The 22,813-nt window shown below is 49.7% G+C and overlaps 2 protein-coding genes across 8 annotated transcripts; one reads left to right on the forward strand and one right to left on the reverse strand.

Annotated features, from left to right (window-relative positions):
• The first annotated feature begins 170 nt into the window (after positions 1–170).
• ATPAF2 (ATP synthase mitochondrial F1 complex assembly factor 2) lies at positions 171–6,031 on the forward strand. 2 transcript variants are annotated; one of them, XM_048065331.2, is made up of 8 exons: positions 171–395; positions 1,871–1,915; positions 2,259–2,404; positions 2,889–3,022; positions 3,942–4,022; positions 4,192–4,304; positions 4,652–4,767; positions 5,409–6,031. In XM_048065331.2, the coding sequence occupies exons 1-8, from the start codon at positions 290–292 to the stop codon at positions 5,544–5,546; spliced, it is 879 nt and encodes a 292-aa protein (XP_047921288.1). In that variant the 5' UTR covers positions 171–289; the 3' UTR covers positions 5,547–6,031. The 2 variants fall into 2 exon arrangements, with proteins under 2 accessions (XP_047921288.1, XP_047921294.1); XM_048065337.2 differs by having other exon boundaries at positions 180–395; positions 2,889–2,986.
• A 923-nt stretch (positions 6,032–6,954) lies between these two features.
• On the reverse strand, positions 6,955–22,778 carry DRC3 (dynein regulatory complex subunit 3). 6 transcript variants are annotated; one of them, XM_066977682.1, is made up of 13 exons: positions 22,624–22,772; positions 21,818–21,991; positions 20,329–20,445; positions 18,635–18,801; positions 17,901–18,047; positions 16,576–16,695; positions 15,531–15,646; positions 14,084–14,255; positions 11,305–11,436; positions 9,950–10,020; positions 8,976–9,099; positions 7,422–7,553; positions 6,955–7,255 (listed from the first exon to the last, which is right to left on the reverse strand). In XM_066977682.1, the coding sequence occupies exons 2-13, from the start codon at positions 21,972–21,974 to the stop codon at positions 7,142–7,144; spliced, it is 1,569 nt and encodes a 522-aa protein (XP_066833783.1). In that variant the 5' UTR covers positions 21,975–21,991; positions 22,624–22,772; the 3' UTR covers positions 6,955–7,141. The 6 variants fall into 6 exon arrangements, with proteins under 6 accessions (XP_066833783.1, XP_066833784.1, XP_066833782.1 ...); XM_066977683.1 differs by having other exon boundaries at positions 22,616–22,765; XM_066977681.1 differs by having other exon boundaries at positions 22,580–22,765.
• Between the last annotated feature and the right edge of the window lie 35 nt (positions 22,779–22,813).

The raw sequence follows: 22,813 nt of genomic DNA on the forward strand, positions 1-22,813 counted from the left end.
TGCGGACTCCCGGCAGCGCCTCCGCGCCCTCCCATTGGCCCTCGCGGCCGCGGAGGGCGGGACTCCGCGGAAACGCCGAGCGCTGATTGGCCGCTCCGCGTTTCTCCCGGCTCGCCGCGCCGACGGGCATGCTGGGAGATGTAGTCTCAGCCCCCCTCCCTCTCCCGCCGGACGGGGAGGCCGAGGGGCCAAACCGCGCTCGCGGCGGGGATTGGTCGGCGCGGGCAGCATGGCGGCGCCCACGGGGCCGTGCTGAGGCGGGGGGGTGGTTCCCGGTGTCCCCGCCGCCATGTGGAGGGGCCGCTGCCGCCGCCTGCTGCGGGGCTGCGTCCCCAGGCCGCCCCCCGATGGTCCCGGGGGGCCGGGGGGGGGCCGCGGGTACGCCCCGCCCGCAGGTGAGGGGGGGGGGGGCGGGGGGGGACGGCGCCTACCGGGGGGGCTCCGGGAACGAGGGGGGGGGCTCCGCCAGGGTTGGTCCCGGGGGGGTTTTCCCGGTGGGATCCCCCTCAAGGTCATCCCGGGCCGGGTTGGGGATAGGGTTTGGGCGCTTGGGAGGAGGGAAAAATGGGGGAAGGGGTAAAATGCCCCCCAAAAAGGGTAAAGTCCCCCCCCCAAAAAGGTAAAATCCACCCCCTTAAAAAGGGTAACAATCCCCCCGCCCAAAAGGGTAAAATCCCCCTTAAAAAGGGTAAAATCTTCCCCTTAAAAAGGCTAAAATCTTCCCCTCAAAAAAGGGGTAAAATCTCCCTCCCCAAAAAAAGGGGTAAAATCCCCCCCCAAATAGGGTAAAATCCCCCCCCAGAATAAGGTAACACCCCCAAAAAGGGTAAAATCCCCCTTAAAAAGGTAAAATCCCCCCCCAAAAGAAAGTAACGGGCGCTCCGAGCACCCCCCCGGTGGGTTTTGGGCTCACTCCGGGGGTGGGAGCGTGGCTTCCCCCGACACCCAGGCCCGGTTGTACGGCCTCGCTTTGCTGCTGCTGCGCCTCTGGTTTGGGGTTTTCTGGTTTATTTTTTTTGTTTTTTTTTTTTGGTGAGGGGGGACAGACACCCCCCAGGGGTTGACTCAGGCCTGTGCCGGGCTGCCTGTCCCCTTGGTGGATCTTCCTGGGGACATGGGGACGGCGCAGCCAGTTTTAGGGTGTCGGGGGCTCATCGCGGGGCTGCCGGGTGCCCACTGAGGTGACCCGGGGCTCCTCCCGGGCGCGTGCCCGTCGGTCTCCCCGGGGCTGGGAACCCAGCGTGGGGCTTTCTGCGGCTACAAAGCTTGCAGGTGGCTGAGCCGGAGCAAATCCTCGCCCAAATCCCGGTGTGGGAACACACAGGTGAGCAGCACACGGTAACTGCAGCCCGGCCTGTGCCCTTCCCAGCTCCGGAGGTAGATTTGCGGGCTCAGCGTTTAGGATCTGGCTGCAGTTACCGGGGGAAAGGCTCACACGTTCCTCCTGCCGTGACCGAGCGAGACGAGATGACGAGGCGTGCACCCGAGCGGGGCTGCAGGGGCAGGATGCGGGGCTGCACAGGGAGCCGGGGGTGGTGGATCCTCCCCTGGGGGCTCAGGTGCCCCCGCGCCATCCGGCTGTTGCTGCCCGGCGCCTCCAGCGGTGCCTGTGAGAAACCTGCTCCCGTGGGCGATCGTGGCAGCGGGAGCAGCACCGGGGGCGTCCACCGGTGTCACGGCGCTTCCCCGGTTGAGTGGAGCTCCCTGAAACAGAAGGGGCTTGGATGTGGCTGAATGAGCAAGGTTTTGGGATGCGCCCAGGCCCGTGATAGCATCGAGGGGTCCCTCTGTTCTGATCCGTGATGGGGAGCAGGGGAGGGGACCAAACGTCCTGTAACTGCCATTTCAGCATCTCTGTTTTCTCCCCCAGAGAGGAAAAGGTTTTACCAGAACGTGAGCATCTCCCAAGGAGAAGGTGAGCGCAGCTTCTCGGGGGGGGCAGACAGGGGCCAGGTTCCTGGGTCGGGGGTTATCGCCACGAGGCAGCGGCGTGCCTGCAACCCCGGTTGTGCAGGGCGGGGTGTTTATCACCAGCGTGCTTCGTCCTTTCCTCATCTCTAGCAAAACCCACGTGGTGGGAAAGTTTCCAAGGTCGTTAGGGGGAAAGCAGCGTCAGCATGGTGGTGGTGGTGGGAAGCTGCTGATCCCTCGCTCCCCTCAGCTCCAGCTCTGAGCCTGCTCCCTCCGCGGGGTTGTCTGTTGTTCCTTAGTGCCTGCTCCTCTTTTAATTCCCCAGGATTTCTACTCTGATTCCCCAGGAGGCTTTGAAATAAACCTGGACCACCGGAAGCTGAAAACTCCGCAGGCCAAGCTCTTCGCCGTCCCCAGCGAGGCCTTGGCCATCGCAGTGGCAACAGAATGGGACTCCCAGAAAGACACCATCAAGTTCTACACTATGCACCTGGTGAGCACGGCAGGTCAGAGCGCTGGGGCTTGAGAATGGCGTCCAGACACAGCGCATGGAGAGAGCAGGTTGTCCTGATACTGGTGGAAGTGGGGATGAGAGATCAGCACCTGGGCTGGGCACTGGGGAGAACCCTGCAGCTGTCAGGGCAGTTAGGCGCTGGCTGTGTCACCGGGGGAGGGTTTGAGAAGGGGCTGGAGGGCGTTACTGGGGACAGCAAGGGGAAGCAGGGAGGTGGATGGGCTCTGGGGAAGTCCACGAGCTGTGCCCCGTGGTGTTTGGCGGGCTGGCTCCAAAGGCAGAATCTCCAAAGAAGATTTCCTATTGCATGAGCCGTGTTTTGCCTCCACGCCTCCATTTTAGCTGAGCTCCTCAGCTCTTTGCGTGCCCCAAATTCCTCTGCTTCTGCTCGGCCTTGTACAGTGCAAGCTGCTGCTTCCCCAGGCCTTGAGCAACAGTGCCTTAAACTGCCTTTGTCCCGCAGACCACGCTGTGCAACACGGCTCTGGACAATCCCACGCAGCGGAGCAAAGGGCAGCTGATCCGTGCAGCTGTGAAGTTCCTGGAGACCGACACCGTCTGGTATGGGACCGGGGGACCCTCTGCAACAGAGGCGAGGTGGTCTTGTGGCAGTGCGGTGTTTGGAAAGGTGGCTGGGGGGAACTGAGGGGAAACGTCTGCCGTAACCAAGTTGCTGCAGGGTTCTGGTCTGTCCGGGTTTGGATTAGTTAGGGCAGTGCCGTGTTTGCAACCTTGTGCAACTCCATGCACTTACAGGGCAGAGGTGTGAGGGAGGACGGGGATCTGCTCCTCTGTTGAACTCAGTTTTGGAGGTGTCCACGCTGGGCAAGAGCAGCAAGAAATAAAGATTTCCTTGGGGAAAAGTGAACAGCTACGAAAGGCTTGGGAGAATCTGTCGGCCCGGTCCCCTGGCACTCCGGTTTTGTAAAGGTGCAGGAAGCTCAGCTTCCTTGTGCCGGCAGCAAAAGGCCCTTCATTCCTTAAAGTCCCTGTGGTTGCGGGATGAAGCCTTCCCAAGCTCATGCCTCATAGTCTCAGCCTCTGAGGTGTCCGTGGCAGCTGCTCCGCTCCTGTGGGATGAGGGAAACAAGCCCCCCACTGCTCTTGGGGGCTGTGGTCACACGGGGCTGGGCAGGGTGGCAGCTGGCACTGGGGAGCACTGGGCTGAGCCACTGGGCCCCCTGCAAGGAGCTCCAGTGGGGCATGTCTCCTGCTCCAACCACTGAACCTTGCTGCATCCCTTGGTTGGCTTCAGGCTGCCTGCTGCACTTTCCTGTTGGATGCTTTGCTGCTATGCTCTAGGTAGAATCATCCTTCGTAGAACAAGGAAAAGCTCTGAACCCAGGGAAGGGCGAGGGGATCGCTCCTGCTCACTGCAACTGCTACCAAGGGGGGGGGCAAAAGGCCTGGGGTCTGTGGGGGGCTCAGCTTCCTTCCCGGGGTGCCCCGGGCTGGCAGGGCAGTCTGACAGCCCGCGAGCTGATACCCGGCGGGGCTTTGTTCCGCAACGTCCCAGCTATCGCGTGGAGGAGCCGGCTGCCTTGGCAGAGCTGCAGAAAAACGAATGGGATCCCATCGTTGCCTGGGCTGAGAAAAGGTAAGAGGTCAAAGATCTTTCTGTTTACCCTACTGTTTGCCCTGGTCAAAGATCTTTCTCTTTACTTGCGCCCTGCCCTCCCGAGGCCAGCAGCTTTAGCACTTGTGCCTCAGAACTGCAAGATCCGCAAGCCCAGTGCTTTTCTTAAGGGGCCGTGCGATCGTTCCAGGTACAACGTGGCAATCGGTTCCTCCACCAGCATCATGGGGCCGAACATCCCGGCCAGCACCAGGGACACCTTCATCAGCCACCTGGCCTCCTACAACATGTGGGCTCTGCAAGGTGAGAGGGGCTGGGCTGGGGGAGCGCTCCGCGGGGGCTGCACGAGGGCAGGAGAGGCTGCTCCTCGTGGAAGCAAAGAGCTGCAATGTTTTTTTCCCTCTTGCTGCTATGCTGGGATGATCGGGGTGTCGAGGTCACTGAGTGACAGCGGCCAGTGCTTTGTGTCTGCTGGTGACAGCACGTTTGGCTCTTAGGAGTCCAAATGCGAGCAGGAGCTGTCGCTGGCCTGGCGACCTCCCTGGGGAGGTACCACGTCGCAGCTGTCCCTTCAGAGCCTGTGAAGACGCTGCTGTAATGCTGCAGAAAACAACTGTGAATCTTGTTTGTTTTGGGTTGTTCCCTTCCAGGTATAGAATACGTAATCACCCAGCTGAAATCTCTGATTCTGTCCATGGGCCTGATCGACAGGCACATCACCGTAGAGAAAGCCGTGCTTCTGTCTCGGCTGGAGGAGGAATACCAGGTAAATTGGTACAGAACAACCCTGTAATTCACAGAGCAATAATCTCAGCATGACAAACGCACCCCCCACCACAAATAACTGGCGAGGGAAGGGCCTGCTATTACGGGAGAGGTTCCACTCCGCCAGCCTCCCCCTTTGAGAGGGTTTGGAGCACGCTGCCGTAGAGCAGTGTGTGGGTGCAACTGCTCCGAGTGCTCCTGGGGCTGCTGGTTTCCTTGTGCAGAACCCAGAGGGCTGATTTTCTCCCTCTCGAATCTGAAGTGTGAAGTTGTGGGTGGCTTCTCTTGCTGTGGGTTTCCAGCCTGGAGGCCTTGCTAGACACCAAACTAATAGCTCGCTTGCTGTGAGAGCACAGGCTGGAAACTGGCCTGGCGTGAAGCTCTCCCTGACCCAAAAGCGGCTGAAATTGATGGGAATCTTTTCATCTTCCCTTAAGGGGTTTGGCCTCAGAGCCCACTAGAGATGAAGCGTGTCCTTCCACCTTACTCCTCTGGAGTTCTCCCTACCCCAGCGGTCGGCAATCAGCACACCTCCTGGGCAGCTTCCCATGTTTCACAAACGCGAAAAGGGAGGGCTGAGCTGCTGACCGGCTCGGCGTATAATCCCCTTCTGAACTGACTCACGTTCCTCCTCTCCTTCAGATTCAGCGGTGGGGCAAGGTGGAGTGGGCCCATGACTATGATCTGTGCGAGCTGCGTGCTCGTGCGGCAGCTGGGACTCTCTTTGTTCACCTCTGTTCCGAGAGCTCCACGGTAAAACACAAGCTGCTGCAGGACTGAGGCTGCTGGGCTGGGTGTAGGAGGAGAACGCAGAGCCGTGAGGCGCTGCTGTGACCCAGGGCTGGTCGCCACCACCCTGCCACCACGCCTCTGGGATCAGCCTGGAGCCGAGGAGCTGCGGCTCTGTGGGCAGCTCCCTGCTTGGACTGCCTGCTGCAGCGCAGCGCCAGCAGTTTTGAGCCCGCAAGGAGGAAAGGTCAAGGTGAGCTCCCTCTGCGTGTTGGAGACAGCAGCCCTGTCCGTTACCACTGTCTGGAATTCATCCGATGAGCTCCCAGGGAAGAAGCAGCTTCCTGGGCAGGGCACGGCACAGACACACCCAGCATATGCCACATGTCTTCAGAGCTGCCAGCTCCTGACACGCACTTGTTATGGAAATCTGAAAACAGACTCGGCTGCATCTGTTCTTCATCCCTCAGTGTGCCTGCGTGTAACACCAGGGTCTCTCTGTTTGATTAAAGGCACGCCCCTGCTAGATACAGAAAGCCAGTGCTGCCGAGTATTTCTTTGTTTTAATCGCCAAACCACGGTGTGGGTTCCGAGGTGCCAGGCTCTAGGCAGGTGCAGGAGTGGCTGCAGGCAGACAAAAACACGAGCAGAACCGAACAGGCAGTAGCTACCAAACAGATCTGCTCCCTCTGCGTCTCTTTGTGAGCCTCTCTGCGCTAGCTGCCCTGTCCTTGCAGCCAAGGAGTAGCAGGGAGCTGATTTATGCAGCCCTGGAACGAGACCGGGGGAAACCTGGGCTCCAGCCATCTTCAGAAGCGCAGGGCACTCGGAGCTAAATCTGTACGTCAGGCAGCGCCAGCTACAGGGCTTGCGGGAGACCTGGCCTCTCCCCAGAGCTCGTATGCAGCCACCCTTTCATTTAACCTTCCCACCTCCCTCCTTGCTGCTTGCCTCGAGCAGTACCGCCCTGGCCAGCATCATTTCTCAGAAGCTGCCCACGTGTGAGCGTAGCAGCTGCTGTCACCGAGCAAGGAGGGGAATTAATGACTCCTCGCTTGGCTGTTGCGAGCAGCAGCGTGTGAGCTCCTGTGGAACCATTGATTTCCCTCCCTGCTAGCTGGGGGCTGCTCTGTTCACGCTGCAGAAAGCTGCTTTTGCGAGAGGTGGCGAGAAGACAAGGCTCCTAGGCACGCAGAGCCCCAGCCAGCCTTGTGCTTGCTGAGCTGGAAACCTGCTGTTATTCTGGGGGTGGTTTGATGGAGAGCGCTCCTCTCCCCGGCTGCTGCCGTGTGCCTGCGGATCACAGGTTCCTGTCACTGTGCTTGCAGGTACTAAAGCTTTCAGGCGTGATGCGCGGCGGTGATTTGGTTCAATCAGCTCACAGCTGAGCCATAACCCCTTGTGACCAGGCCTGAGCACTGCCTGGGCTTCATGCCAATGGGATGGAAGAGACAAAGCGTCATCTGCTTTTCTGGAGACAAGAAGCATCTTTTATTTGCAGCTTATGGCGGGATGGAAGGAGCATGCCTTTGGCCTGAAATGTCCTAGACAACTCAGGCACAGAGGGGCAGCCGTCCCTGCCGGGTGCTGTGCCGCGGGGGCTGTCCTGTGCGCACCCAAAGGCAGCTGTCCAGCCCCTGGCAGACCTACTCTGGCGGCTCCAGGAGCTCGATGCTATCCAGCTGCTCCTGGAGATTGTCGATGTATTGGAAAATCTCTTTGACACGGTTGCGGTTTCTGTCGATCTCATTTTGGAAAGCCTGAACAGATTGAAACCAAGCAGTGCACCCACAGGCTGGCCAGCGTCCCTGGCTGCGGCACCGAGGGCTCTGGCAGAGGTTAGGGAGCGTCTCCTGCAGCAGCATCCCCACCACCAGGGGCACACCAGCCGTGCCCCAGCCCCACATGAGCACGAAGGCCCCTTACCTTCCCCGTCACAGAAGCCTGCCAGCGGTAGGTGTTGCTGAGGATGTCACACTCCCGCATATCGATCTTCAGCAGGTGGACGTTGTGGGACGTGTTGACCATGTTGACGAGGGTGGTTTTGTCCACGAGAAGCTAGGAGGTAACGTGAGGGGGTCAGGGGAGGGGGGCAGGCGCACAGCAAAAGTGTCAGAGCTCAGAACGAGCAGCAGGCCAACGGCAGCGCTTGGGGGAAGAAAACAGGATCTCTGTTTCAGAGCGACAAAGCCCTAGTCATCAGGGTGAATCCAGTGCTTCACCCTCCGCTGTGCTGGGGCATTCTCCCTAGTGCAGAAGGGGAAACTGAGGCAGCACCCTCGGCCTCACCTGCTAGAGCAGGGAGCAGATGCCTGCTGCGGGCTCGCTGCCTCGTGGCACACGGCTGCCCCCGCGGGCAGCTGCTGTCGGAGCAAGGCTGCGTGTGCTCCAGCTCGCCCACCCCAGCAGCTGCGGGAAGTGGAAAATCGCACTTGGAAGGGTCTCTTGCGCTGCTGACGCCGGCCGTAAATCTTCATTTTGGAGAGTCCCAGCTTCTAATCAAAGCAGTGACTTCTCCCGTGGCTCTAAATAGAGGGTGGCTTTGCTAAAGCGTAATGACTCTCCTCCTGCAGCCAAGTGCAGCTGTTGAACAAATGAAGATTGCTTCTCTGTGGAAATGGATGGCAGCAAGGCAAAATGGGTGCACAGCAACGGTGCGTAACTGCAGCCATCTGCACAGCCCATAAAGCAGGGAGCTCCCCCGGGGGACTGAGGGGTCTGTTTTGTGTCTGTCAGCTCTTGATTACCCAGAGTAATAGGGGGCTGGGATAATCCGGACAGAGCGAAAACACAGCGAATGCAAAACTCAAGTCAATTAGCCACTAAGCGAAGGAATAACAGAGGCAAAAAGGTCAGCAGCATTGCTGACTGGAGCACTGCAACAATCTTTGAGCTTTCTGAAAGGCTCCTGGGATCTTTGAGATCAGAGCAAGACTGGGGCTGCGGTGGGAGGCTGCGTTTGAAATGTTGTGTCCCGTTTCCAGAAGAGCTAAGGGGTGGGAGACCTCCGGGTGGGGGGCTGCTCCTGAAATCACCGAGGCAAACAGAGCCCCCCTGCAAAGCAGTGGTGTTTGGGTTCTCCTGGGAGAAGCCGGGAGAATCTGAACAAAAACAGCTTCAAGCGCAGCAGAGAAGCTGCCTAAGTGCCTGCTGGGTTGGGGCTGTCTGGAAATCAGCCAGGGAAGAGAGCTGTGCTGGAGGCAAGAGAGATTTGCTCAGCACCTCTCCTGGGCTGCTGCCACCAGCTCTTGCAGAGCCCAGGGAAACCTGCAGTGCAGTCGTCCTCTGTCCTAGTCAGCAGAGATGCCCAGCAGCACTGCGGTTCAGCCAGGCAGCTGGGACCTCCTCTAAGGAAGCTACGTTCTGGTGTAGACCTAGCTCTAGCTGTATTGAACCTCCTGGAAATGCCTTCCCTTCTGAGAGAAGGCTGTGGCCTCCTCGCTGACTCCTTAGTGGAGGCGAATTATTTGGTGTGCTCACCTCACGAACGTCATCTGGAAGATCCTCGTCAAGCTCATTCTTGACTGATTTCTCCAGTGTGTTGATGGAGATCTCTAGCAGCTTTTCATGGTGACGGTTTTCCAGGTCCCGGCACTGGGCCATCGTATAGAAGATGGTTAAGGAAAAAGCTGAGCACAACATTCACTTTTAGAGATGAAACTGGACCTCCTGTAACGAGAAGCTGAGGCTTGGAAAAAGCAACTACGTGAAAGAGAGCTGCCAGTCCTAATGCAGGCATGCAGAAAAGCACTCTGGTGTCCTGTGTCCTCACAGCAGGCTTCCAAGGGAAACAGCCGAGCTGCTGCCAGAAGCTGCTGTGATGTCAGGATTTGCACTTTCTGCTCTTAATCACAGCTCACATCAGGTCTCATCCTCGCCGCCGTATATTACACTGAGACTGTGCCTGGGTTTGCAGAGGAAGCTGAGGGAGGCCTCTCAGGATAAAAGCCAAGCTCTGAATATGCCAATTATCTGCACCACACCAACGGATTTATTTATATAGTGTAAACTGTCACCGAAGTACTTTGCTGTTCTTATCTCACGTTGTTCAGAAGACATCAGTAACACAGAAATGAAGGCCATTTAAAGAAGCTTCAGGAAGAACTGCAGGTACTTCTATGGCAAGAAAGCACATAGAAAACAGCCTAACCAGGTCTTCCAAGAGTTGTGTCATGCATGCTTGAAGAAAAAAAAAAGCAAGATTCTTACAGGGGAGAAAGCTGTACAAGTCCTACAGAATTTCAGTACAGAACTTAGCCAGAGCCCTTTGTGCTTTCCAAAGTCTCCAAGAAAGACAAGGCACTTCAAATGGCCATTCCTGCAAAGCTGGGAAAACGGCTTTTCTGTTGACTAAAAATAATCCGGTTCTATTCCAAGGGCTCAGTTATGGATTTAGGAGTGAGGCATACGTACCTCCCTCAGACGTCCACACCAACACGCTGTCAAAAGGATATATCCCTTTAACGTTTTCAATGAATGTTGATGCTATGACAGCGATGTTTTTTTCAAAATCCTTAATTAGTTCCTTAACAGAAGGAAAAAAGAGGAAACGTTACAATGAACGCTTTCCTGAACATAAAAAGGAATCTAGGAAGAACCTAAAATTGATTATAATTTGGACTCACTGCTGTTATTAGCACAGTCAGAAAATGAACTGCCTCAAGCATGTAAATTGTTTGAAAGCCGCAAGAGTTTCTTTTCTCATTCAGGGACAGAAAATCAGAATCAGCTTGCTAGAGAGAAGTTGACTGAATGATACTTACCTGGTCTCTGGAGCAAGCCAGCCGATCACTTTGAACCCTCACGTAACGCACAGAGCGTGCTGTATTCCTGCATGCTGCCATGCTGCAGTCTCCTTGTATATCTGAAAAGCCTCTCGTCAGAGGCAATAAGCAGTGCCTAGGCTTACTGCAGCTTTTGTTTTAGTCCTCAGAAACTAAAATTGCTGCTGCCTAGTGCCTCTCTCAAAAATGGCTGCCGGAGAATCTGTTAAGTGTTGCACTTACTGTCTTGATAAAACAGTTACAGCCACCCAAATCCTGTAAATCCAGAAGGGCATGCACACAGGAATGCTTCTGATCTTTCCACCAGTGATTGCAGATATATTAGGAGCAATTCAGAAAGCATTAAAAGGCGCAATCCTGATGCAGTAAGGAATCCATTTTGAGCTCCTGCTTTCTGTCACGCACGTTCACAGAAGTAAACTGCTGCATCTGCTTGCATAAAGGCTGCAGATCCTGCCTGTTAGCTTATAATAGATTAGGGCTTTTTGTTTGTTGTTGTTTTTAAATGAAGATGCACATTAGGAGCCCTGCCCTAGTTTTTGAGGAAAAGTCTGGGGAGAAAAAAGGCGGCTATTATGCAAGCAAATGCAGTAAGCTGAGCAGGAACGTGTGTAATCTTATTCATAGCGAGGATCAGCTTCAAAGAATTACACTTCTAGAATCCCAAATGCATATCCCATACCATGCACAGACTTCTGTACACAGTCCTATGAAATGACTGAACAACTTCAACTCCCTTTCTCTAAAGCTTTGGGAATCAGCTTGAATAGATGTGAAGGGAATACCGCGCTCTGCTCTGAGAAACAGAAATCTGTTGCAACATATCTCAGTGTCCAGGGCCTGATACCACCCAGATCAACCCTGAGCAAAGAAAGCCTGAGATTCAGACAGAACATCAGTCTGACTGGAAGAATTTTACACCCCTCTTTGTGCAATGGGCTACTAAGCAGAGGGGTGAAGCAACAGAAAAACGACCCCCCTGCATCCTGGATGGGAAGCTTATCAGGTATGTGCTTGAACCTTACCTCCAGCTGGTCAACTGTTTGCATTTCCAAGGTCATGAGTGTCTCTGACAGCTGAAGTATGTCCTCGTTGTACTCCGCTCGTTTAGACTCAGCAATATTGTAACTAGTGGCATGATGAATCTCATCCAGCCTCTAAACACAGAGATACATAAATTACTTATAGTTTGTGTTCAGCACTCCATTGCAATTTAATTAACTTGTTACATATGTGAGAAAAGTTCCTGCTGCTGATTAGCTGAAATGAAATGTGATGATTCAGTAAGTCTCCGGATTTACATACTGGGAAGACAACAGTGCTGAGGTATGCTCCTGGGTAAACGATCCCGTGCAAGGCAGTGACACTGGTGAAAGCTCTTCTTCATCCTCCAGTCACCAGATGACTTTGCCCTTTCCATGCTTCCAGCTTTGGCTCCCTTCTGACACATTTCAAGTAAAATATGTATATATGTAATATATTAGATTCTTGACATTGCTGGCCATGAAGAAGAGATTAACAATTACTCTGAAAAAGAAATGCAGGCCTAAATCATGATCCCCTTTCTGTCAAGGAGAATCTTGATCGACTTCCATAGGGTCAGGATTTAGTATTCTGAATATGGAATACCTATCATTGCCTGACTTCCTCTTACAGCATGGATTTATTACCCCTTCAGAATTAAATATTGACATCAGTTTTGTATCAGACAGGATTTATTATTTCTTGGATCAAAAAAAAAAAATCCTCTTGTGCTGAGCAACGTATTATTTTCAAATCTGCTCAAAACAAGTTAAGAATCAAATATTAATAGGAGGAAAAAATACACACCTTGGGGTGTCTAATCCAATCCTCCTGAGAGGAAACAGAATGGGCTAAAAGAGTGAATTCTGACCAAAAGCATTGCCAAGACTTGTTTCTGAAAACAGAGTATCCAAATTTTGCAGCATTAAAAGTGGGGAAGGGGAGAGCAAGATATTTTCTTTTCTAACGTAAGGAAGTTGGGAGGCCCCAAAAAGCTCCCAAGCCATCCAAACCACCCCTCTGGAAGCAGGAACTTTAAAGGTCAAAGCCCTTAATGCTCCTTTGCTCCCTCACCAACTTCAGACAGCAGTGTTATTTTACAGGTTTGTCCAAGCTTGCGTGATAGGATTATAGCTAGACAAACGGCCCCTAAGAACGGTTGACAAATTTCAGTCTGCTGGCACCTTTGCACTTTTTAAACTTCTCCATCAGCTTTAAATGACTGTTAAAAGACAGTGCTCAGCTTGGCTGCTGACTCTTCCAGTATTTATGTGAAAACCGTCACCCTGACCACTGAGTCCTGTTCTGGCAGCTCGATCCATGGCTGAGTCTGTAGGCTACCAGACAAAGATGAACCGTCAAAATCTGTCCTTAGCCATATATATATATATATATTATTTGTATATATTTATTACAGAGGACCTATTGGGAATCAAGTACTAGTTAACTGAGTATGCACATCAATCTCTATCGGTTGCCTGCTGGCAAACCTGCCAACTAACGTCCCGACTGGAGCTGCCAGAGCCCGTTTGCCAGCATGAGTCAGCAGGGTTGAAGGACCTGGGGACAGTGACTCAGCAGGCTGCCAGCTCCTGACAAGGCACCTAAATAAACGTGACCCGGTTTTCAAAGAGCGAGGGCTCGTGACTCTGCCTGGTGTCAGTTGTCAGGGACTCGTTCTGCTCAGCTGACAGTTTTACCAGGCTTTAGCCCCCTTGATTTTTTTTTTCCCTGTGGAAACAAAATAATGATCCATCTATTATACCTGGTTACATGGGGATCCAGCTAGAAGCTGTGCCCGGAGCAGCCACAATGGATGGCTGTAGTTGAGCAGAATGAAAAAAGATTTTTCTGCTTTAAAACAGGACTAGGAATACATTACAACAGCTTTACCTGATTTTTCTGTTAAAGTTCTTTGAGCTGTTGTTGACAAAATGAACTGAATCAGAAAATGACTTGAAAACAAACTGAATAACCTGCAATTTCCGTTTCTTCCCTATTTTTCAATGAAAGAGGAGCTGTTGGAGGCCTCAGAGAGAAGACAAGTGCCATTAACACCGATAACCCTTTTTTTTTTTTTAAATCAATATCATCAAAAATATTGAATGGACAGATTCAGCATTTTCATTTTCGTAAAGACCAGTAATTCCTGTGTGGCAATGAGATGTTTAACCATCTTTTTTTCCTGTAAAGCCTTGATGAACATTTACCTGGACAACAGACAGGTATCTCATGGACAATGAGATAACACTATGGCATATTAACTTTGTCCCACACTAAATTTCCATTTCCAGCGTAGATAAAAGCTGTCAGTGTTGGCTGTGGTTTGATGAAAGGGCTGAAACTTCAAACCCCAAATCCTTTTTCTTTACAAAGCACTAAAACCTCATGTTAGTTAATGACATTATCTTAGAATCATAGAATATCCCAAGTTGGAAGGGACCCACAAGGATCATCGAGTCCAACTCCTGGGTCCCCAAAGGACCACCCAAAAAAATCAGAACATGTGTCTGAGAGTATTAGGTAACATAACTTCTTGGTACAGATTGATACTTTTATACGTATGCTATATATATTTTTATCAGACCAGATGTCCTCCAGAGCTCCCTTCCAACCCCAGCCATTCTGTGACTCGGCAGTTAGGGACCAGGCACTGACTCCTGTTACTGCAGTACAAATCCAGGTTTGTTATCCTAATTTTAATGGAGTTACCCTAGTTCTCAGTAAAATTGAAAGCTAGTATAAGATGTAACAAACTAATAAAAGTATAAAGAAAATTACCTCTTTGTTCCGATTTTCAAAATCTAGGATTATTTTCCTCCCTTCTTGTTGGTTGGCTGTTAATGCTTCATGAAGGCCTTTGTAGAACTCAGAGACTTCAGCTTCTCGTTTTTCATACTCTTTCAGACCATAATTAAATAGGTTCTCACAAACTGAAACAAAATCTTTCCTGTATGTGACACCAGAGTCAAGGTATTTTGTTTGTTCAGTGGAGCAACAAGCATTTCTAGCTCTGTAAATTTGGGCAATGACTTACAAACTACTGTTATGTAAACTCTGTGGTTGTTGCTGGCACCAGACTTCCTCGTGTTCTGTCCTTGGCAGGACTGGATCACATTCTCTGCATAGGATTTTGCTGCCTTAGGGATATGGAGAACACTGTGGTAGCTTGAGGGGGAAAAGGCCTTGAGGACAAAAAGGAAATGCATACACATCTCTGACTCGTTTCTGACACAACAGCAGAATGAAGCATACAGCCCTATCCGTCTTCACAAGTGTGAATACAGTGTCTGTGGAGTTAATAAATACAGCTTTGGAGCCTACAGCCAGAGCACAGAATAAACTACTGACTTGGTAGCATCACAAAAATAACGTCAATTTTTCTTCTGCTATTATCTTGGCAATGGAATTGTTTCTAGAGTATATTGTAGTTAAGCCATGATGCATTTTTCCCCAACAGTGTAATGCAATTTTAAGGAAGGTCAAGTTACTGGCCTTGACAGTGCTCTATTAATCTGAATGAGAAATAAAAAAAAATAAAAGTGTCTGCTTTCTGATCCCCTGTGTAGGAGCAATGATCAGAAAAATGTGCTGGCCTGAAAACTTCATGTAGCCAGCTCTGGCAGGTCATGAGATATGCAACTCATATAATTCTGATTAGTCTGTTCCCATCTCCTACCACTTCAATTTCAACATGATCTTAGCGACTGCGCTCTTACAATCTAACTGACAGAGATTTATCTTACAGCTCATTTTAAACTTTAAGTGGATTCCGGACTTAAAGACAGCACAAAGCCTTGATTCTTGAAGGGTCAGAAAAGAAGACTACTGAAATTATGTTTGATTCAAGTGAAGGGAAAGGAATATGGTAATTATAATGGGGAGAGTTTGAAACGCTGCAATCTCATGACCTGTCGGTGACAGAAGTGAGCAGCTATACAAATAGCTTGTTTCAAGCTGGGCTGGCCAGCTTGCCAGTAATACAAACCATTTGTTTGTAGCCCTCCTATTTCATGAGATATCAAGCCTTAAAGCTGTCAGTGGTCTCATGGTCTCGCAGTGTTTTCCTGGCACCGTTCCAAAATTGAACACAGAAAGTCTCAGATCTTAGATCAATGTAGCTTTCAGTCCTGGACAAAAGCAACGGATGAGGAGTCCCAGCAGATGCACCTCCTTCTTAACTCAAGTCATTAGGTTTTAGCTCTAGGTTTTTTAAAGCCAGGAAGGATATGCCTGCAGCAGGTCATCCACTCCAGGGAGGTAAGCCAGTTTGGCAGCTTCTGTATCCTCTGCATACAAACTGTCAAACAGGAACGATCCATTCAGGTACTCAACAAAGGCTGTCTTTGAAGAGAATCAGAGCAATATAAGTAAAATAAAGAGTGCTAACCTTCTGCCAGTCCTTAGGACGTGTCTCTCCTAGAAGCTCTTTTACCAGCAGAGGATCACCGGTGTGCTGTGCAAGTAATGATCTATGCAGACACAGTCACACCGCAACAACCGATTTACCAACCAGGTCATGAAAGCACCCTGCAACTGCAGTGAAAACCATCCTGGTTCACATGTGGCTTTACTGCTAGAACTCTCTAGCCTAAGGACAGAAAACACTGTTTAATCTTACATAAAGCACTATGACACACAACCATGTATTGCAAGACCGTTGAGCCTTGCAGGTAAGGAGCGAGTGGGCTTTGGGGAGGGACAGGAGGGAAGATTTGCAGGTGCCCTTCCTGTCGCTTAACCTCCTCCTGCTCTTCAGCCAGTCTGGTCTGCTAGCAGTCTGGAACACAGAGCCAGACTGTAACTGAAAGTACCATTCCTCCTGGCCTTGTTTTCAGTCTGTTCACAGGACTGTAACAATCTCAAAGCCCTGGAGACTTTAACCATAAAACAAAACAAAACCGAACCAACATTAACTTAGGAGAAAAGTTGCTGCACCATGCGAACACTAACAGTTCCCTCAGATGTGTAATTTTCTTAATCTCCCATTAGGCTGATAAGATCCCAGGGTATGATTTACTATAGAGCTTCTCAGGGTCTATATCTGCAGTTTCATTGTTCACCCAAAAGCATTATGTTCCCCCACATCATATGTACTCACGGCAGTTTCTGTTTTCATTCAAAAGAGATTCGGAGATCAGAAATTAATCCTAGCCTTAGTTTTAGCACCGTCACTGTTAACCTCTCATTAAAGTTTAAAGCAGGTACAGAAGTCAACATCTGTTGCACATCTTTCTCCTGAGACAATACACAACCAGCTGAAGAACACGCACCTTGTGGTACTCCAGCTCCTTCTGCTTTGCCAGCTTCTCCTCCAGCTGAGCCAGGGCCTGGGCCTCCTCATGTTCCAGAGGGTCGATGAGATAGTGATACTTTGAAACAGCAAGTTCTCGCTGAGAAACACAAAGAAAGAAGGTATTTGATCAGATTATCCAGCATTGCCCAACAAATCTAAGCGTAAGCATTCCATCTTTCTATAAAGGGCATCTAAATTACATCTGCACCTCCGTTTCTTTGTGGTCTTTTTATTAATCTACTTATGAAGTGTCTAATCCATTCCTCACCCCATGGTTTGTTAACATATTACTCTGCCTCTGCATGCAACGCATCTGAACTGATTCAGTCCCGGACAACTTTTAATCTACCAGTTTCCTCATCTTTAGGGTTTTTGTTTGTTTCTTTCTTTATTTGTTTTTAGCAGGACTCCCTGTTTTGACTTTGAATTTCAGATCTGACTGGATTTGCTACTGAGTTTAATACATCTACTGGGGAGGAGATGGCTCATCTGAGGAATGGATGGCAAGGTAGCAGCAGGGGCAAGAACCTAATTAGCTTGCAGCTGAAGCTTGACAAACTTAACTGTGCAATTCTATGGCACACAGGCTGTACAAGCAGGGACTAGACTCAGTGACCTGGAAAGCCCTTCCAGTCCTATGGTAAGAGTAATGCGTGTTCCAAGTACAGCTCCCGCTCTGTGCCAAGCAAATTTAAAATTAATCACATTCTTTGGTTATTGCAAATAACAACAACAAGAATAATAAACTTCCGTGTTCCTTTCAGTCCTGGGATCAAAAAGCAGTCCCATGGGTTACCAGTGCAGATGCATGGTCCTGTTTTCAGAAATCAGGATTGGGAAACGCATTCGGATGGCACTTCCTTGCCTGGATAATCTGTCAGTCCACTACTGAAACAAATTGCTCCGTGAGCAGCAGGACCACCAAGGCTGCTTTCCTCGGGACTTTTGTCTCAGGACTGATCTCTGAGATTCTCAGATCTCTGAGAAGTCTCGCACTCACACTGCAGCATCTCTGTGGCAATATTAACCAGGCCCCTCTCCCACAGAGAGCTGCTGATTTTCACAAAACCTGTGAAGACATAATACCTTTGACACCTCTACCTCTCTGCCAGGTTTGATAGAATTTGGCCTGCAGGTTCACAGCTGTTAAGGTGAAGATGGAATAAACACCGCATGTTTCCATAGGTCTAATTTCTGCGAGGAAGCAGCCCCACATGCTAGAATATTGCAGGCATACCAACAAAGCAAATGCTCTGTAACGTGCTGGTGCCCAATTTCACAAGAAGACGCAGACATACTCACTGTGGTGTCACTCACGAGTTTGAAGTCCAAGTATACCAGATCTGGAATGTGAGCAACAACAAACAGCACATACTGCTCTTCTTCGCAGAAAGGGTTCCCAGTGAGATTCAGCGTGCGCAACTTCTTAAACCTCCTGAGATAAACCACCTGTGCCGATGGGAAAGAGACGCTGTACTTCCCAGCGCTATGGAAACACACGTTTCTCAAATTCGTTGCTCTTATCACAGTTATGTCGCAGTACACATCCTGCTCAGCTGCCAAACACAGGCGAGATGAAATTACAAGTTTCTAATGCTTTTGGGAAAGGAAATACTTAAAGACACATCATGAATGTGTAAATGGTGGGTGTGGAAAGAAGGCCTTTAGCCTTAGGGTGGTGGACAAATCACAGATCTCCCATTGGTAAACTGGCCTTAAAAAGAACCCTTAACAAATCCTAGTCTTCACTCCCTCCTTTCTTCAAATGTTGCTACTTATTCCTTTTCCAGCTCTCATGGGAACCAATAAGACTTTTCCCACAGATGATAGCAGTAACAAACCTCACGAGCGAACAATCTACACAAGAAAAAGCTGAAATAAGCACTTTAAACCCGGATAGCTTACCAAAACCATAACTTAGACTCTAGAGAAAGTGAAGTCCTAAGGAGAATTTTCCCCTGCTCAGATGGCAACCACCAGTTTTAGAATATTTGATCCTTTGATAAGGAACAATTGCAAAGACAGGGAGCACTCACATCTTCCAGAGCGGTCAGGTTATTTTTTCCTATGGAGAAGATCTGTAGCTCTTGTAACGTGTCCATATGCTCAATTTTAGAGATTCTGTTATTGTAGAGGCTTAGGTCCTGCAGTTTGACAAGGGTATCCAGGCCCTCAATTACTTCAATATTGTTGAAGGACAAGTCTGGGGAAGAGTTTAGAAATCAAAAGTTTTACAAGCAAAAGTTAAATCATTTCTAGCAGAACACCCCGATCCAATCCTTGCATTTAGCTTGGGTCTTGATTTAGGAGTCTACACACCATGTTTTCCTCACGGGTGTTCAGTGTCCCACAGAAAAGGGTGAGCATAAAATCGTCATTCTTTGGGTCGGGAAGCAACAGACACTTCTTACAACTGCCCACACAACTCTTATATAAGAAGAATGAAGACATCCCACACAGAGTCCACATAAACAACCTCATAGTGATTTCTACCTTATGGGGAAAACCAAAATACAAGAAAAGAGGCAGAGAAAGGCCCTTAAAAGGGTGGCATTTCTGTGACAAGTTTAACATTCCCTGCCTCGTCTTTCCGACTCTTGCCTGCCATGCCAACGCCCCCTACCACGGTAATTCCCCCAGACCAACACACATCAGCTCCACGCTCACAACCACCCTGCTGTCAATGGAGACGTACTCACCGTAGCTATTTCTCTCATTAATATTTCCTCATCTCATCCTGCCAGAACTTCTATCCTAACGCCTACACTCACCACAAATAAGGGCAGCCTTTGCTCTCAGGACGGTCAGTACCGAGTGTTTCAGGAGTCCAAAGGCAGTGACGAGGTCTGCATCACCCTAGCCCCTGGATGGCTAAGACATACACACAGCAGCTGCTGAACCACCGCGACCTTTGGGCAAGCTGAGACCCATGAGAGTGCTTCAAAACACTCTGCTTACGCTGTGGTGATCAGCTGTTGATTCACAAAGTGCATTAGTCATCCGCGCAGTAGAACGGTGCAGACAACAGGGCGGAAGAACTCATTAGACATTTCAAGATGTTCTTACGAGCCAAAGCCTCCATGCTATTTTCAGTGGCAAGCGAGGATATATTTACGCTGCCACCCAGTAACAAAGCTGCAGCTCCCAGTGAATGCTGTTAGCTATGAACCTGTAGCAGCAAGGTCACTGACCTGCCCAGCATCTGAGCCCGCATCGCTGAGTGATGCTTATGTCCGTATCCTGAGTTTTTAGTTGAAGGTAGTCACATAAGACTACAAGGACAGGCGCTTTTTGGGACAACAAAGACAATAAGCCCTTAAGCATGTAGGGGTAAAGCCAGCACTGTCTTTCAGGGGGTTCTAGGCTTCAAAATGCTTGCATTACCTTTGAAAACAGAATACAGACTAAGCCACAGGGGAGTTTCCATAAATATTTCTGAAAGTCACCTCGAAATACGAGTACAAAACCTGGAAACAGCCTTGAAATCTCAGCTTCCTGTTCCTGCCACACCAAATGTATTAAAACCAGGCTTTTAAACATTTGAAGGATTTTTGTGCAGCACTGATATTCGTGCCTTTTGACAGTCAAATGAGGAAACACACCGACAGCTAACGGCCTTCCCTGGGAAAGCTCCTATCAGTTGTGTTTGAGGAGGAACGTGACATCCTGGCTTTATCGCAGATTGCTTTGCACCTGAGAAGGCATCCAGCCCCATACGCCTGTATCTTACCGAGCCAGACAAGGTGAACCAGACTCTCCAGAGCTTCTATCTTCTCAATGATGTTGTTGTCCAGCTGCAGTTTAGTCAGATTCTCAAGCTGCCACAGATTATCAATCTGCAGGATATCTAAAGGCACAGGAAAAAATAAAACCGCTTTTCAGGGGAGGCAGCTTTCAGTTTAGCAGATGTACTACCTTTCTTAAGGAAAAACGTCCAGTCTTACCTCAAAAATGATTTTTAGCAGCTTACAACAGTGTCACGACTGCCCTAGAGAGCTGAGAGGTCTGCTGGCTGGATGCGATTTCAGTGAAGCAGCCCAGTTAACCTCAGCGTCCTGCACCAGCACACACTGCTCATCAGCGATGCCAACGAGTCGCTGAGGGGATGCTGACTGCACTCAAGAGTGGCTTTATGAATCCTCTACTAGGAGGCCTTGACCTTCATTTTCCTTTCCAGCTCTGAAAGCAAGGTTTGGGATGAAATTCTGCTTTTCTCTGTATTTTCAGGCTACTGGTGGCCAGCTACTGCTTTTGTAATTTACTCTCCTGCTCCTGGGATTTTTCATCACAGGAGAACAAGTTGGGATCTAATGTTTCTGTGAGGGTGGCAGTTTAGAACTAATCAATATCACCGCATTTAGCTTTCTCCAAAAACAGACCCACAAGGGCAGGCTGGTAGGCATTACAGCAAAACATTAGGACCAAAGTGACAGAAAATACAGAAAACTCTTGCTCCCAATTCTTTTCTTCCCCCCAATGGCTTCCCAGCAGATTTCACTAGGTGCTGTCGTTTACTGAGCACAGTGTAACGCACTCAATTGAGCACATAAAATGGTCACACAGTTCTCTCTTTCGTATTTGCAAGGAAATACATGCAGGATCAGGTAATTGGGAGCACGTCCCAAGGAACTCATCCAATACGTGCATTATTTTACTGGAGCACGCAATGAATAATCAAAAATTTTGTCCATGAAACTTCATACCCTCAAAATACTCAAATATTGAACCAAATGTTCTTTCTTTTCATTTTCTGAAGGCAAGTTTATGACTAGTTTGGCAGTAAGAGATGAGTTTTGATAACGTTATGGACGGCCAGAGGAAGCTACCAAATTGGACTGTAATCACCACAGTCTACCACGTAGCTCTCACATAATCACCAGAGATGGTAGAGCCTGCCCAGGATTTTATTTGGCCACGTACAGAAGGGCCCAATAGGCCTGTGGCCTGTAGGTGTCACCACAATATAGATGTTAAATAAGAATAGCACTGACAATAAGAGCATAAAGCGAAACAGCTTTAAAGCTGCCCTCAAGCAAAGCCACCCAGTCCTCTCAACTGAAACTACTTCATACAAGTATGACTAAAAATCTAAGTCCTGACCTTACTTTTCATGTAGCAAACCCAAGCTAATTGCTATTGTTTAATTGCTAGGTAGCCACTTAATACTTATTGGAGCATAAGTGAATTAAATATATATATATATATGTTCTGATACTCACTTCTAAAACTGAGCTGTAGTTCCGTCACATCTTTGAAGTCAATGCCTTCGCTTTTGGCGAGTTTCCCTATGTCCTCTGGCCATCGCTCTTCAACCGCTTTCTGAAGCATTTCATCATCGATAACATTTGGCTTGATGCTGTTGTACGACTGACTCATTTTTAGAGGATATCAGCCTTAATGGAGAGAAAAGAAAGAAAAATTTAAACCAGGGCTTGGCTACTATTTCTAATGTTCATTGAGCTGGCATGATAATTCCAAGGAATTAAGAGCACAGTCGAGTCTTAAGAAGACCTGATACCTCACAGCTGATGTCAAAGATGTGCTTGACTTTTACCACAAGGTCCCTGGTATCACTTTGTGATAAAAGGCACAGCCTTCTCACCATGTTTGAGAGGTTTCCGTGGAGAATGTTAGATTCTGGCCAGATAAAGAGAGCAGGGGAGAGGCTCTGGGCAGAGCCTGCAACAGCCATGGCCCAGCACCTGCTGATGAAATCCCTCTTCACGAAGAGGGCATATTTAAGGCCCTGGGCAACGTTTACATCTAGCCTTAAAAGGTAAACATACTGTTAACAGTAAACATACCGCTATAGGAAAGTTTGATTTACAGAGCAATCACACAGTATTTACAGCACATAAAAATTATCAGCAGCAGCTCGCTGAGTTTTAAACACCAATTTCATAATAAAAGTCAAAACAAATTTGCGGAAAAAGGAAAATTATAAAGAGCACAGCAGTTTTGTGAAGACGTTTACTGCAGACCCCCAGTAAAGGCTGTCAGATGGAGTCCATACACACACAGACACCTTCACTGTGGGAACAGGCACAAATTATGCCCTGCCTCTGCCGTTCCCAGGCCCCTCACGGAGCTCAGGACCAGGACCAGGACCAGGCCGCACCGCCCCTGCCCCGGTTGCTAAGGAAGCCCGGGAAGCGGTTGCTAGGGGAAGTCACGTGACGCCCTCACGGCCCGGGAGAGGGGTGGGAAGGGCGGCC

The sequence above is a fragment of the Anser cygnoides genome, chromosome 15 (genome assembly GCF_040182565.1).
Source record: "Anser cygnoides isolate HZ-2024a breed goose chromosome 15, Taihu_goose_T2T_genome, whole genome shotgun sequence".
Lineage (NCBI taxonomy): Eukaryota > Metazoa > Chordata > Aves > Anseriformes > Anatidae > Anser > Anser cygnoides.

What these genes read in the sequence shown, in the direction of transcription:
- ATPAF2 (XM_048065331.2), top strand. Translation starts at nt 290, where the DNA reads ATGTGGAGGGGCCGCTGCCGCCGCCTGCTGCGGGGCTGCGTCCCCAGG. An exon ending in CGGGTACGCCCCGCCCGCAG is followed by an intron (nt 396 to 1,870) that starts GTGAGGGGGGGG and finishes TTTCTCCCCCAG; the next exon opens with AGAGGAAAAGGTTTTACCAG. An exon ending in AGTTCTACACTATGCACCTG is followed by an intron (nt 2,405 to 2,888) that starts GTGAGCACGGCA and finishes TTTGTCCCGCAG; the next exon opens with ACCACGCTGTGCAACACGGC.
- DRC3 (XM_066977682.1), bottom strand. Translation starts at nt 21,974, where the DNA reads ATGAGTCAGTCGTACAACAGCATCAAGCCAAATGTTATCGATGATGAA. An exon ending in ACTACAGCTCAGTTTTAGAA is followed by an intron (nt 20,446 to 21,817) that starts GTGAGTATCAGA and finishes CTGTGCCTTTAG; the next exon opens with ATATCCTGCAGATTGATAAT. An exon ending in AGGAGCTGGAGTACCACAAG is followed by an intron (nt 15,647 to 16,575) that starts GTGCGTGTTCTT and finishes TTCTCTTCAAAG; the next exon opens with ACAGCCTTTGTTGAGTACCT.